The 15975-nt window shown below is 45.6% G+C and overlaps 1 protein-coding gene across 1 annotated transcript; it reads left to right on the top strand.

The window, feature by feature from the left end:
• Positions 1-13303: 13303 nt before the first annotated feature.
• On the top strand, positions 13304-15437 carry pdyn (prodynorphin). Its single transcript, XM_037456939.2, has 3 exons — positions 13304-13907; positions 14214-14350; positions 14634-15437. Exons 2-3 carry the CDS (start codon positions 14228-14230, stop codon positions 15159-15161), a joined length of 651 nt encoding a protein of 216 aa, XP_037312836.1. The 5' UTR covers positions 13304-13907; positions 14214-14227; the 3' UTR covers positions 15162-15437.
• The last annotated feature ends 538 nt before the right edge of the window (positions 15438-15975 follow it).

Consider the following 15975-nt stretch of genomic DNA (forward strand, 5'->3'; position numbering starts at 1 on the left):
CCTCAAAGTGTTCCTTCCAGCGCCCGATACCCTCCTCAGTCGCGGTCAACAGGGTCCCATCCTTACTGTACACAGCTTGAATGGTTCCCCGTTTCCCTCTTCGGAGGTGCCGGATGGTCTTCCAGAAGCACTTTGGTGCCGACCGAAAGACCTTCTCCATAGTTACCCCGAACTCCTCCCACACTCGCTACTTTGCCTCCATCACGGCAGAGGTTGCTGCCCTTCGAGCCTGTCGGAACACTGCAACTTCCTCCGGAGACCCACCGGATATCATAACCCAGAAGGCCTCCTTCTTCAGTCGGACGGCTTCCCTGACCACCGGTGTCCACCGAGGGGTTTGAGGGTGGCCACCCCTTGATGCACCTAAGACCTTGAGGCCACAACTCACTGCTGCAGCTTTAGCAATGGTGGTTTTGAACATGCACCACTCTGGTTCAATGTCCCCTACCTCCACACGAATGTGAGCAAAGCTGCGCAGGAGGTGTGAGTTGAAAATCTTTTGGACTGGAGCCTCCTCCAGACGTTCCCAGTTCACCCACACTACACGCTTGGATTTACCAGGTCTGTCCTCAGTCTCAGTCCTCATCCTCTGACCCAGCTCACTACCAGATGGTGATCAGTTGACAGCTCTGCCCCTCTCTTTATCCGAGTGTCCAGAACATGGGTCTCAGATCAGATGATAGGATTATAAAATCGATCATTGATCTTTGATGCTCTGGTACCACGTACACTTATGAAGATACTTATGTTTTAACATGGTGTTTGTTATGGACAATCCGTGACCTGCACAGAAGTCCAATAACAAACGACCGCTCGGGTTCAGATCAGGGAGGCCATTCCTCCCAATCACGCCTCTCCAGTTATCTCCATCGTCGCAGTCAGAGTTTTCCCCCACCACCCGAAGGCGTAGGGAGGCGATCCTTTTGTCCACCGGGGTGGACCCTACATCTGGGCCTGGCTCCAAATGGGGGCCCCCGGGACTTCTCCCGGCTAATACTAATTACTATATTAAATAAACAAACGTACAAGGTTCAGAGAGAGATGAACCTGGGGGACCAGCTGAGGTTGTCACTGTTTGGTCTCTCTTCCTGTTTTAGTTTGAAGTTTCATGTTCCTTGTGGTCCTGGGTTAACTTCACTTCCTGCCTTGTCTTGTGATTGCTTGATTGTTTCCACCTGTCTCCAATCACCTGCACCTCCCTTGTGTATTTAAGCCCTGTGTGCCTGTTGTCCTTTGTCGCGTCATTGTCCATGTTTCTCGTCGTTGGTGCACGTTCCTGGGATTTTGGGTTCCTGGGAATTTGCTTGAGGCCCAGGAGCGTCAACAACGGCTGTACAACAGAGGAGCAAAGCTGAGACAATTTACACCGGGAGAAAAAGTACTTGTATTACTTTCTTCCTCCAGCTCAAAACTCCTCGCCAGGTGGCAAGGGCCCTTCGAGGTCACACGGTGGGTAGGGGACGTCGACTATGAGGTGGTGCGATCTGACCGGGGCGGAGCTACACAGATCTACCACCTCAACCTCCTCAAACGATGGAGGGAGGCGGAGTCTGTTTCGCTGGTGTCCGCAGTAGCTGAGAGAGAGTAGCTGGGGCCCGAGGTCCCCAAGTCCACCGATCCGACCCGGCTCAATTTCGATGCCCATCTCTCTGCGACCCAGAAAGCAGACTTGGCCCGGTTGCAAAATCAGTTTAATGATGTGTTCTCCCTCCTGCCAGGTCGCACGGACCTCATAGCGCACCACATCGAGACGTCCCCAGGCGTGACAGTGCGATCACGGCCCTACAGGTTACCTGAACACAAGAGAAAAATTGTTCAGAGGGAATTAGCGGCGATGCTGGAGATGGGGGTAATAGAGGAGTCCAACAGCCCCTTGTTCTTCTGAGTTTGTATCTCTATGTGGAAATGCACTTATTGTACGTCGCTTTGGATAAAAGCGTCAGCTAAATGACATGTAATGTAATGTAAGCTTTGTCCCCAAAAGCAAACCTCCGGAACTCCCGGTAGTGTGGAACGATGAGGTAATGGCTGTGATAGCCCGACTCTCTGTCTGGGGGAAGGGCTCGTACTGAGGCTTCCAACCACAGCATGGTCTCTTCTCGCTCCGATATACAAGCCTGCTGGAGGTCTACCCCGGTGGGTAGTACCTCACTCCGTCGAGGGGGCCGCCACGGGCACTGGGTGGCGCAGCCTCCGCCGACTGTACGCAGGGCCCATTGAGATACATGGGGGAGGGCTCGCGCTCCAAAAGGACCTCTCAGGGGCACCGGCCCTGCGGGGCAACAGACGCAGCGCCCTGAAACAGCGCACTGGCAGGGAAGCGCTGGTCTGGTAGCGTCCGAGTCCTCCTCGGAGGGGGCGAACGGCCCTCGCGCTCGCGTTCGCTGGAACCGGCCGTACCCCAAAGTGGCGGCGGGGACAGCAGACTGACTCCCGGAGAGTACCGGGGGAAATGTAGCACCGATGAATGCGGTGACGCCCAGACCCCGCCGGTGGGGATCACTCTCCGGACCCTGACCCCTAAGGCTTTAGACGAAGCCTTCCTCACGGCGGCTGTTCTCAGACCAGACCGGCCACGAGAGGGCTCCGCCTGAGCGTGCCGCGCCATGGCCCAGCCTCGACGAGGGGGTGGACGCAGCGCGACGCTCTCCTGCTGCGTGCGCCAGGTGGTGCAGGCTTGTCGACGGCCGGGGCTGCCCTCGAGCAAGGAAGGAGTCTAGAGCCTCCGCCTGCCGCCTCTCCGCGTGGAGCTTGTCCGCCACGGCCCCAATGGCACCTCCGAAGACTTGGCCGTGGGGGAAACGTGGCCCGGCAGGGCACCCTCCGCGGCCGGGATGCTCACATAGCCAAGTCGCCTAGCCTCAGCTAGAGAAGAGTACAAAGCCGTACGCGGGTTGTACACTCGAGCGGACACCTCGGTGTGGACGTACGAGAAGAACGGAAAGCACCGGCGCGGAGGAACTATGCGGAAAGGCAAAAAACGTTCTTGCAGCTTACCTGTTGTAGTAGGCTGCTGCCAATCCGCCGGCCAGCTGATGTGAAGTCTGTCAGCGGCACGGGTAAGAACCTCCAGCAGTTCCTGGGCAGCACCAGGGGGAATGAAGCGCCTCGACGTCAGCCTCCGCTGCCTCCACGCTCAGCCACGTCCACCTCCTCGGAGCTGGAAGATCGTGAGAGTGGCGTCTCGTCCGGGGTGGAGGAAGCCGCCGCGTGTGCCCCTGACGCCGGAAATGAGCGCCTGGGTCCCGCGGTGAAGGGCCGGGAAAAGGCCTCAGCCGTCCCGGAATCCTCCGCGAGATCCACCTGCGATCCCCACGAAGACATCCGGCGCTCGGCCTCAGCTCGAGCCGGACCAGAGCCGCAGGGATCGCGACTCACGGGAGAGACGGGAGCGCCACGACAGGCGCTCACAGTCTCCGCAGCCCCCTCGAGGGCTAGCTGAGCGTGCTCCACCCCCAAGCAGACGACGCATAGGGCGTGCGAGTCCCTGCCCGTAATGAAACGGGTGCAAGGGGGGGCACACTGCACATCATCCGCATCACCGCTCAGCCATTTCTAAGTGGAAAAACTTCACACGCACTAGATGAAGCCACAGAGATGATTGGTCCTGCCCTTCGGGTCCCTTTATAGCGCCCTGGTCTCGGCGTCGGCAGGCTATGACGTACCAGCTCGCCATTGGTTAGATTTCACACGTGCTTCATGACGCGGTCACGCAGAGGCGTTTCCACAGCGTCTTTATGCAGCTCGAGTTCCCTGAGAGGGAACGACGCTTTCTTTCAGGTTAACATTGTTCAAATAGGTTTCCAGATTTCTATTGAAAACACACCGTAAACGCGCCTTAATAAGTAGCGGAAAAAACACCCGATCTGGCAACACCAGCCACCAGCGTCACACCGCGCATGTGTCATCAAAAAAAAAAGAAATGCATGGAGGCGACAGCTGCGTGTAGCAAAGAGGCGGCGTATAATAATTTAAATGAGTTTTATGAAGTTACTGACAAAATTGGTGAGGATGGGAGGAATCTGACCTTTCTTTGCAAACATTTGCACCTTAATGATAACTGTTTGGTCTTTTTTAAATAAGGAATAAAAACACTTCAAGCAGCATGTGTTTGAGAATGTACTGTAGGGGTGAACGCTGCAGCTGCTGCTAATGTGGAGTGAATGGACAGCAATATTAAAGCAACAAAGGGCAAATGCTGTCCCCTCAATGCTAATGTAAACCCTGGTTGGATAAGGATTCACAATTGGATATGAAGATGAAATCTGATGCCTAGCTTCAGTGTTAAAACTGATGAAATAATTGCTGTCTGTGGTTCTATATGGGCTTCTATAATTTTGAAAAATAATAGCTTCCAGCAACATATGGATAGTTCATTTTAAAATTTGTGAACTGAACTTTGAACTAGTTCATGTAGAAAGTGAACTTTCCCAACACTGTACGTGCATGTAACGTTAGCACACGTTGTGGTTACAGTGGCTACACGCACCTGGACGTGTCCACGTTATCTAAGGTGTCATAAGGTGTCATGCTACGCATCAATGACACAATTTAGATAAATCCTTTGGGCTTGGTTCTGAATTAAGTCTGTTATAGGAATTGAATGTATTGTACATCTTTTTCATTCTGTACACATGACATCCATTGTAGTCCGTCCATCCCGGGAGAGAGTCCCTCCTCAGCCATTTTCCATAAGGATTCTTCCCTTTCTTCTCCCCATTTATGTTTTTTTCATATTTTGTGGAGTTCTTCCAGTGCCGATGTGATGGGACAGAGGATGTTGCATGTGTAAAGACTGTAAAGCACTTTGAAGCTAAATTGCAATTTTTGGCTAAACAACATAAAATGAATTGAATCAAGGTCAGGCATTTGTACAAAAAAAGAACTGACTTAAAAAAAACACTCACAAGGGGGGCCGTGGGCGTGTTGCTAACAGTGTTGTTGAAGACGACATCATTTGATGAATGCCTTGACAGTTTAAAGGTCATTGCATTTTGGTATCGTCACAGCGACAGTCACTTTCATCTATAATCTGTAAGTAGCCTACAAAAAGCAGGTTGGGTTAACACTGAGAATAAGTGTGAGATGACTGATTCACACAATTTGTATAGTGAGAATGCCCCCAATACTGCAGATTTATTTAACTTCAATACCTCTTTATTGTTGTCAACTGCAGATTTGTCTTTATGTGAAACAGGCTTTTACTGCTCTGTTTGATATTTCATATCATCATATTATTCAGTAGTATGCATATCCAGAAAAATAATGCTATCAGTACCATGACGACTGATGTCATACTCATCATCTGAATCTCTGAATCTCTTTTCTGTAAAAGTATGAAAAGTATGATTTTCATTTTAATGGTTTGAAAAGCGTCAATAAAAATAAATGGAACTCTCCATCCATTCACTGACCTCGTCTCCCCTCACGCTCCATTCAATTCTTGCACATCCACTGCTTATTATTTAATATTTAAAATCTAACACTGAACACATCGTTTTACATTTAAATACGCATATTATTCTTGTTTTTGCACTTCTTTACATGAATTTGTCAATTCATGTCTGTTTATGTTTATTGTTTGCACCATCCGTTCAAGAAAGATCCCTTGTGAATGCAATACGGTTGGCCATAAATAGGTTTGATTCCGTACCTCTATTTTCTTAGTGCAGGTTGCTTCTGTAACATGTCAGTGCACCTGTTGCACATGGTTTGTGGTCATATAGCAGCGCTTTTTGTCAATTGTGTCACGGTTTGGTCTCTCTTCCTGTTTTAGTTTGAAGTTTCATGTTCCTTGTGGTCTTGGGTTAACTTCACTTCCTGCCTTGTCCTGTGATTGCCTGAGTGTTTCCACCTGTGTCCAATCACCTGCACCTCCCTTGTGTATTTAAGCCCCGTGTGCCTGTTGTCCCTTGTCGCGTCATTGTCTAAATGTCACTCGTCGTTGGTGCACAGTCTCTGGTGAGTTTTTGTTTTGAATAAAGAGCACGTCAGAAGACCCTGCGTCTGAGTCCTGCCTGCCTGCCTGCCTGCCTCCTTCAACCTGCACCAGCCCGATCCTGACAAATTGATGTTACTTCTTGGTTTTATGATGTCTTTTAATCGTCATATTGTGCATCTTTGTGGTGGTTAGCATTGCTTTTGGTCAGCTAAAGTGTCTTTGTGGTTATTTGACTTAATTCTATAGTTGTTTAGCATTTCAAAATTACATAAATATATCTATGCCTCTCGGTGGTCATTGGGTGTCTCTTTTAGCATGTTTTTCATTTCTTTGTATCTTTTAAATCTACTTTCAGACAAATAATAATAGTAAGCTTTCCCCAGTAGGTCTATTCAATAATCCACTGCCAAGGCTAGTTTGGTGTGTTTGTGCACACACTCAAAAGGGGTCAAGAGCAAGTCTGTGATAAAGAATTCCAAACTGGTTGCATCAACGATGCAGCGTGACATTACGGATATTCAGTACATCTAATCAGTGTGTCACCCATGGATTGACCTCTGCATTTCTCTCACTGTATCAATAGATGAAATAGGACAGAAGTGTTTAAATATAAGAGTCGAAAACAGGAAGTGCCAATAAATGCTGCCTGTTCCGCAGTGCTTCAGCCATAGATACGCTGAGCGTCAGATCGAGACAATGCTGAAAGAAAAGAGGAAGGACCACAAAGAGACATCCCACTCAAGGTTGCTTAGGAACCTTTCGGCCAAAGTGACAGAAGCTCGTTAAGTAGGAGATGAGGTGACGTTGAAACACTCAGCGATTGAGCTCTTGGCGAGAGCCACATACGAGAGAAACAAACATACAACCGACTTCTTTAGTTCAGAAAGAGCACTTCACGTCACAATTACACTTCATCTCCTTCATCAGCGCTGCTGCTACCAGTTGACTACTTGACTTCCAATTGCAGTTGTTACGGTTCACAGTGTGTACATTATAACATAACCTGTAACATGTGTGACTGTTGCTCTCCTGCTACCTTTATGTCACTAACATTTGTGCTGTTACTGCGTTCATCACAATACCCTGTGAAATAGTTGACCATTGACCAGATGGATAGATTTCTCCATTGTATTGCATTTTCTGCATCAAAAGGACAATTTAAAATATAAAAATATATGGAAAATAATACAGCACGAATAGCATTGAGTAAGGATTTTGCTGTACACACACCAATACAACCTAAACTTAGAGGAAAGACTTTTACATAGGCAAAGCATACGTCTCATTACAGCTGTATTTAGTAAAAGAAAGTAATTATTGTCTACACATCACTGATAAAGTAAAGCTGAAAAGGTATACCAGGTATCTTCTAGTAACTATTTTGTTCTAAATGCTGTTATTCCACTTATGAGCAATACTTTGTGTCGTCTGATTTTTTTATCTCGGACTGTACAGAGGGACAGCATTGAGCGTTTTCAGGGTCAGTTGGGAGAAAGCACATTGACAGCTAGGGAAGAAAGAAAGAGTTCATAAATACAATACTGATACATACATCATACATTTCATAATATATCCATGGGCCAGGAAGCTATTAGTCACTTCACATTACGTTCAAGGTTTCCTCAGTCAGATTCCCTTTAGGGATCATCCTCCCAGAAAGATTAACGGCCACCTAAATGTTTTTCTTTTTGTCTCATAGCAGCCTGACATATTGTGAAAAGAGAAGACTGCAGTGTCTGCTGAGAGGGTGAATGGCTGCAATCTGCTTGTCCCTCCAAGACCCCGGGATTCTGAGGCGTGCAACAAAGATTGTAGCTGACCCCTCTCACCCTGGACACAGACGATTTGTCTACTGGGCCAGAGACACGGCCTTGGGCAATCCAGAGATACATTTGTTCAAAGTTAAGAGTAAAATGAACAAAATGGAAGTAAAAATGCAATCAAATGTCACATTTAGTTTACGAGTGCAATGTCAGTGCAACATTAGAAAACCAAGAAATACTTTTTTATCTGGGAATCAGACATAATAAAATTGATCTAAGTAACCACCGTTCTACCATGCTGGAGTGAAAAGCACTTGTGGACTGCACAGGCGAAGCTTCAGTTAGTCACACCCCCAAGGTTTCTTCATTCGTCCACTAAGAAAAAGATAAGGAGGCCCTATGGCGTAGCCTTGGATGATCAATGAGCTTTGAAAGACTTTGTCCTTGAAATACAACCACTGTCATAGGTGGATCATTTCACTGGGGCCCTCCCACAGCGCAATGGGAGTGCTAGCTGACCTTGCTTGCTGCTTACCTCATAAACAAGGTGGCCTGAAGGCACTCGCCGATCACACAACACCGCACAAATGCAATGATAGATTTAACAGGGGGCAAGAGAAGCATGAGCATATTCCACTCATAGTGCATCATTGCTCGCTCTTGGCTGAAAACCTTGCACTTGCATTTGGAGCAACACATTAAACATGAAACTCTTTGTGGTTCCATCATCAGCACACACAATGGGGCGCTATGGTAGATAGTCAAAGGTACAAGGCCAAGATTAGCAAAATAGCCTACCTTGTGAGTTTAGAAACATTTCCATTGAGGCGGGAGCTTCATAGTACTTGTTATAGTAATTCAACCCAGTCTCCAAAAAAAGCGTGAAATGGCTACGTTGGTCCACCGTGATAAACGTAGTCATGTTACGTTTTCCCCCAAAATAACGTTACTATGTTACGTTTCTTTTGGCCCATTCATTTACATTGCTTTGCAAATAGGTCACGTGACTATCAAGTTTCCCGTTAGTGAAAAGAAAAACATGGCGGACGGTCAGCATAATCTCCGTGAAAAACACAATATTTTAAGAAAGCATCAGCATTTGTATGCATTTCGATGGCATTTCTAGCGAGAAGTATGCGTTATTCTTTCATAATCTTCTATCAGAGACTGTAGAAGACCTTCCGTTTATTCGTTTCTGCGAAGATTTGAGTGTCCCTTTGGGAAAGCGTGATTACGCAACGCCTTTAACGGCGCATTATTAAAAAAACACTTCCAGTGGGGGCGTTACCGTAAAGAAGCGTTCAGCCTTAAAGCCACTAATCGCCAAACAAAACAAACTCAAAGAACTCGAATCACATTATGACTTTTTAAACATAAATTCCGTTATTTTTATGAGTTTTCAATGAAAGAATGCATCATTTCCGGGGGTAGGCATGCCCGGGACATCCCGAATTATGGGCAATTTTGATTTGTCCAGCTTTTTGACAGCTCCAGTCCCGACTTCCAATCACAGCCTCCTAAATCAATGACGCGCCTAAAACTCTCGGTTCGAACATTACGTCTTGTTTACATGGGAAAGGGGGGCGGGGCTTCGCCCTCAGAGCGGAGCGTCATTTCTCGCTCCACACGTCTCCTCTTTTTACTGGCCAGGAAAACGGGCGATCTATCCCACGTGGGTCTGGCTCCATTCCATTGGCTCTGACGAATCCATAGAGAGGCGGGACTTATAATTTGCCCGGCAAACGGAGAGATTTGAGCTGCATTGCTTCCACTGTGCGTGAAGTGGCCGTGAGGCCTCCACTAAAGTCTCTCTCTATTTGTTCTGCTTTACTCAATAAAAGTAAAACCTTTACAGATATACTGTCCACACACTAGGCTAACATAATGGAGACTTCCAGGCTTCGTCCTTTATGTTTTATGGGGATAAAGCCCCTGTAAGTAGTTTTTTCCCAAGCAAATCTGAGTTTCTTCTTTTTTTGTGTGTCCCATACAAATATCAAAATATATATACTGATTTTCACATCCAAACACACTCACTTATGTTCCCTTTTATCATGACAACAAGAAATTTCAAGATAAACCTTTTGCTTTCATAAATCATACAGTTTTAGTGTGTAAATGCCCAGCAGTGTACGGTCCGGGGGCCCCTATCGGGCCACTTGTTAGATGGTTCGATTAGTCTATCACTACTATACTTTGATCTGACGACTAATTTGCACATCATGCTCGTACCGGCATGGCTTCGCCCTTCCCAGGCATAGTTCATCATCTTCCGGGGTCCTATAGCCAGTGTTGGGAAAGTTTACTTTCTACATTAACTAGTTCAAAGTTTAGTTTACAAATTTTAAAAATGAACTAGTTCAGTTCTTTTTTTCCATACGTTGCTGCGAGCTATTTTTTTTTTAAATTATTGCCACAGCCCAGAACCACAGACAGCAATTATTTTATCAGTTTTAACACTGAAGCGATGCATCAGATTTAATTTTCTTATCCAATTTGAATCCTTATCCAACCAGGGTTTACATTAGCATTGAGGGGACAGCATTTCCCTAATGATTCTTTGATGCTATGTTGCTGTCTATTCACTCCACACTAGCAGCAGTTGCAGAGTTTACCCCTACACTACATTCTCAAACACATGCTGCTTAAATGGTCTTTTTTAAATAAGGAATTATTAAAAGAAAAACAGGACAGTAATCATTAAGGTGCAAATGTTTGCAAAGAAAGGTCAGATTCCTCCCATCCTCACCGACCTTGTCAGTAACTTCATAAACTCTTTAAAATTATTATACGCCGCCTCTTTGCTACACTTATTAATGCGCGTTTATGGTGTGTTTTCTATAGAAATCTGGTACCCCATTGAACGATGTTAAGCTGAACGAACGCGCCGTTCATAGACACCAGAATGAACGAGAACAGTGACGTTCATCGGGCATTAATACAGTACGTTCAGTTCACGTTCGCCCAAAATATCAACAAGTTTATGAACTATCGTTCAATGAACGCGTTCAGGCACAACACTGTCCCAAAAGGGCCGGGATCGCACCTCACCCAGCATGCCTCGGCCTTCACTTTTTTCACTACAGAGTTTTGTTGCACCCTGTGACTCCGGCGTTAGACTCCTTCGACTGAGTTTTAAGATGGGTTGGATGGGTTACTGACTAAAATTTATGCCCCCACCCCCTAACTGCCTCAGGGAAACTTGTAAATATAATAAGTCAAATAAGTCAAACAAGCAAGTTGTATCTGGTTTAACCCTTTTATTCCTGTAGGCGTTTTTTAGGTCTCATGCTGGAAATTGCATTTACACACTAAAACTAGGATAACGCATGTCTGATGATAGTGACAGTGAGTCTGTCGATCAAGATGAGGATGGAGACATAGTAGAGGTTGAAAATCCTCCTTGTTGAACACCCCACAATACATTCTGTGCTCCCTCTGGCATAACATTTCTAATGATATCATGTCCCCCCCTTCAGTATTTTAAGACATTCTTCAGGTTATTGTAGGCCAGTTGAATGTGTATGCCATAAAATTTGACACAAACAAGCCCTTTAAGTTTACATGTTTTGTATGTGGATTTTGTACATACAGTGTTGGTCATTTAATTTCTTTGTTTAATATTTTTGAATTTATGTTTGAATCCATTTGTGGTTAATGTGCTCAAAATGCACTACTTTCTTAATGCTTACATTGCTTGTTTGACTTATTATATTTACAAGTTACCCTGAGGCAACAGACCTAAATCAAGTTAGGGGGTGGGGGCATATATTTTAGTCGGTAACCCATCAAACCCATCTAACAAGTGGCCCGATAGGGGCCCTTGGACCGTACACTGCTGGGCATTTACACACTAAAACTGTATGATTTATGAAAGCAAAAGGTTTATCTTGAAATTTCTTGTTGTCATGATAAAAGGGAACATAAGTGAGTGTGTTTGGATGTGAAAATCAGTATATATATTTTGATATTTGTATGGGACACACAAAAAAAGAAGAAACTCAGATTTGCTTGGGAAAAAACTACTTACAGGGGCTTTATCCCCATAAAACATAAAGGACGAAGCCTGGAAGTCTCCATTATGTTAGCCTAGTGTGTGGACAGTATATCTGTAAAGGTTTTACTTTTATTGAGTAAAGCAGAACAAATAGAGAGAGAGTTTAGTGGAGGCCTCACGGCCACTTCACGCACAGTGGAAGCAATGCAGCTCAAATCTCTCCGTTTGCCGGGCAAATTATAAGTCCCGCCTCTCTATGGATTCGTCAGAGCCAATGGAATGGAGCCAGACCCACGTGGGATAGATCGCCCGTTTTCCTGGCCAGTAAAAAGAGGAGACGTGTGGAGCGAGAAATGACGCTCCGCTCTGAGGGCGAAGCCCCGCCCCCCTTTCCCATGTAAACAAGACGTAATGTTCGAACCGAGAGTTTTAGGCGCGTCATTGACTTAGAAGGCTGTGATTGGAAGTCGGGACTGGAGCTGTCAAAAAGCTGGACAAATCAAAATTGCCCATAATTCGGGATGTCCCGGGCATGCCTACCCCCGGAAATGATGCATTCTTTCATTGAAAACTCATAAAAATAACGGAATTTATGTTTAAAAAGTCATAATGTGATTCGAGTTCTTTGAGTTTGTTTTGTTTGGCGATTAGTGGCTTTAAGGCTGAACGCTTCTTTACGGTAACGCCCCCACTGGAAGTGTTTTTTTAATAATGCGCCGTTAAAGGCGTTGCGTAATCACGCTTTCCCAAAGGGACACTCAAATCTTCGCAGAAACGAATAAACGGAAGGTCTTCTACAGTCTCTGATAGAAGATTATGAAAGAATAACGCATACTTCTCGCTAGAAATGCCATCGAAATGCATACAAATGCTGATGCTTTCTTAAAATATTGTGTTTTTCACGGAGATTATGCTGACCGTCCGCCATGTTTTTCTTTTCACTAACGGGAAACTTGATAGTCACGTGACCTATTTGCAAAGCAATGTAAATGAATGGGCCAAAAGAAACGTAACATAGTAACGTTATTTTGGGGGAAAACGTAACATGACTACGTTTATCACGGTGGACCAACGTAGCCATTTCACGCTTTTTTTGGAGACTGGGTTGAGTAATTTTAATGCAATGTCAAAATTATTTTATTTTTATATATATGTATATTATATGGCTCGACCATTTGTGTAATCTTCGGAAACACAATCTGAGTCCCGGTAAATTCACAAAACGATCAAGGCTAACATTTGATTGACATGTGTTTTCCTCTGTACTTGACTACAACCCTTTTGCAGTGTGTCTCCACTCGTGAATGTTAACTGAAACATTTTGTTATTGTGTTCAAAGCGATCGAACGAAAAGGTGTAAAGTTAAACCAAGCAATGACCAAACCAGACTTTTTTTAAATCCGATTTGTTTAAAATGACAGCATTTAATGAATTATCTGTCGCGGTTTGGTTCTCCTTCCTGTTTTATTTTGTAGTTTCATGTCTCTTGTGTCCCTGGGTTAGATTCACTTCCTGCCTTGTCCTGTGATTGCCTGATTGTTTCCACCTGTGTCCATCACCTGCACCTCCCTAGTGTATTTAAGCCCAGTGTGCCTGTTGTCCCCTGGCGCGTCATTGTCTATGTCAGTCTACCTGTCGTTGGAGCACGTCCTGGTTTTTTTGTTGGATTAAAGAGCACCTTCAAAAACTCTGCATATGAGTCCTCCCTGCAACCCGCATCAGCAGCCTCGTGACATTATCTCATCCATTGTTTTCATATCTAACAGTTTCTTCTATTTAATTTCTAAGTGTGTTTACTCTATTTCAGTCTTTCCAAAAAGAGAACACACTCTTGATTGATGTCAGTGGGATTGTTTTTTTACACCTAAGGTTTTTGATTGAGGCCCCCGAGAGATTGAATGATGCTGATGCTGATGATTCGCCAATTGGATGCGCTATACTCTCTCCGTGTGGGCGTTGTTTAAAAAAATAGAAAACTCCTAGAGCAGGGAGGCGGTGGGTATATTTACGTAGCACTTTATCCTCCCATTGGTCCCTTTGGAGAAGCTGCTATGATGCGCTTCGGTGACACTACCAAGTTTCGGGCCATAAAAAGCCGAGGCGACGAGCAACGCAAGAGAAACACGAAGTTGGAGGAAGGAGATCTGAAGATAGATGCGCCTCTGCGAGTCTTAGTACGGCTGGAAGTATCTGTCCAACCCCCGAGGTACTGGACACACACTTTCATGTTTTTCTTTACTATCTTTCTGGTCTAAGTAAAGAAATAATATTCCCCTTATTTATTTAGTGCCTTCAGAAAGACTGCGCTCGTGTGCGCCATTACGTGCCGCGCACGGGTTCAAAGAAATGTATTGCGTATTGTGTTTTAATGATATTTTTAAAGTGGGCTCAATCAAGTGTTCTCAAAAAGCATGTAATTTGGTTTTCTTGCGTAGCTACAAGATAAGTTTAAAAACAAGCCAGTCCAATTGTGTTCTTCTCTGCGTGTGTGTTTTTTGTCTGCGTGTGCCAGGGATCTGGTGAAGAATGGAGTGGTATGTCCTGGTGCTGATGCTGAGCTTTCCGTCCTCCCTCCGCGCAGATTGCTCATTGCAGTGCCAGAAATGTGTGCAGCAGGCCCTCGGCCCCGACGCTGCCTTCAGCAGCCTGGTAACTTAACGCGGAGCTTTGAACTTCCTAATTGTTTCACACCGATCTTCCATTTACTTTGTTTTTATTTTTTATGATTAAATTTCCCAAATCCTAGTTACCGATGCCTAATGTGGCAATGTATAGCCAAAAAAGTGAAATCCTTTATTTCTTTGGAAAGCAGATAGCAATTCAATGTACTTTGGGGTTTAGATAGAGGTCTAAGTTGCTTAAACTGATCAGCAAAAATAAATAAAAGGGGTAAAATACGTGCGTATCATGTTGTGCTCTCCGGGTCCCGCAGGCGTGCAGCGCGCAGTGTGACGGGCAGCTGGAGAGCTGCCGGCGGGCTCCGGACTTCAGACAGGACGAAGCGGCGGAGGAGCAGGAGGAGGAGGACCAGAAGGGGGACCTGGTGAAGCGCTACGGTGGCTTCATCAAGAGGATCGACAAGAACAAGAATAAAATCTTCGCCTCCCCGTGGCGCGACAACTACGCCGTGGAGGCGCTTCCCGAGAAGTACGAGGACCTGTTGAAGCGGGTGGATGAGAGGGACGCGGGGGACCGCCACTTTCGCGCGAACGTGAAGCGGTACGGCGGCTTTTTACGCAAATTCGGGCCTAAGTCTAAGAGGAGTAGCTCCGCGGAGACTGAGAGCCGAGAGCCCGAGGAGCTGCAGAAGCGCTACGGGGGCTTCATGAGGCGGATCCGACCGAAGTCGAACAACCTGAAGTGGGACAAGCGTTACGGAGGCTTTCTGCGCCGCCACTTCAAGATCTCCGTACGCTCGGTAGAGGAGCCCTATTACTCCTACGATGACTTGAGCCTATAGATGAATCCCCCGGCGGCTCTTGAATCTGAGGATTTGCGCGTGGAGCAACCAGTCTGAACGAACGTGAGGAAAAAAAGAAAGAAAAAACAAGAACTTGTGCGGGTTCACTTGAAATACCACCATTTCTCCAGTTTGCCTCGTCCGCCTGCCTTTATCGCTTACAGCCAGCTTGGTTGCCTTCTGTGTAAAATGAATCCTCATCTCTGTTATTGGCATCATCGTGTGTCACTCAATAAATGATGCTTGTTTAATAAAGACACTTCCCTGTTTGCTCAACCACCCTGAAGGATTCGACTGATTTCAGCCCCTCCGCGTGTTCTGCTCGTGGACAGCAGAGGGACGTGATACAATCTTTAAAAAGTCTTACAAATAATTACAAGACGATGGGAAAGTCGGACATGCAGCACGTCACGTGGGCACAGAGCGACATTTTAAATACATGTTCGCCTTTTATTTTTTATCAATGTGGTTGATTTTTGTAGCGTATCCTTTATTAAAGGCAGGCCCTTGGCTGGAATGGGTCCAGAAAATGTCATAAACAGACGTATCATTTTATTGTGAAAATACCACACAATATTTGGTACAAGCACCGACTGGGCAAAACAACTTTAAATACGACTGACATGCATATACACAAACCCAATATTGAATGGTTTCATTAACATTTACTAAAAGGGCTTAATCTAAATCAATGTACGAAGACAGTACGTTCACGTGGTCTATTAATGTGACCATATAATCCAAGAGGCACAACTAATGTGAAGAAACCTGAACAAACCGTAAGATTGTGGCGCCACCTAGCGGATAAACCACC

This window comes from Pungitius pungitius, chromosome 1 (genome assembly GCF_949316345.1).
Source record: "Pungitius pungitius chromosome 1, fPunPun2.1, whole genome shotgun sequence".
NCBI classification, from domain to species: domain Eukaryota; kingdom Metazoa; phylum Chordata; class Actinopteri; order Perciformes; family Gasterosteidae; genus Pungitius; species Pungitius pungitius.

Excerpts from the sequence above, each read along its gene's own strand:
- pdyn (XM_037456939.2), top strand. The coding sequence starts at position 14,228 with ATGGAGTGGTATGTCCTGGTGCTGATGCTGAGCTTTCCGTCCTCCCTC. Across the intron at positions 14,351-14,633 it reads ACGCTGCCTTCAGCAGCCTG|GCGTGCAGCGCGCAGTGTGA; the intron begins GTAACTTAACGC and ends CGGGTCCCGCAG.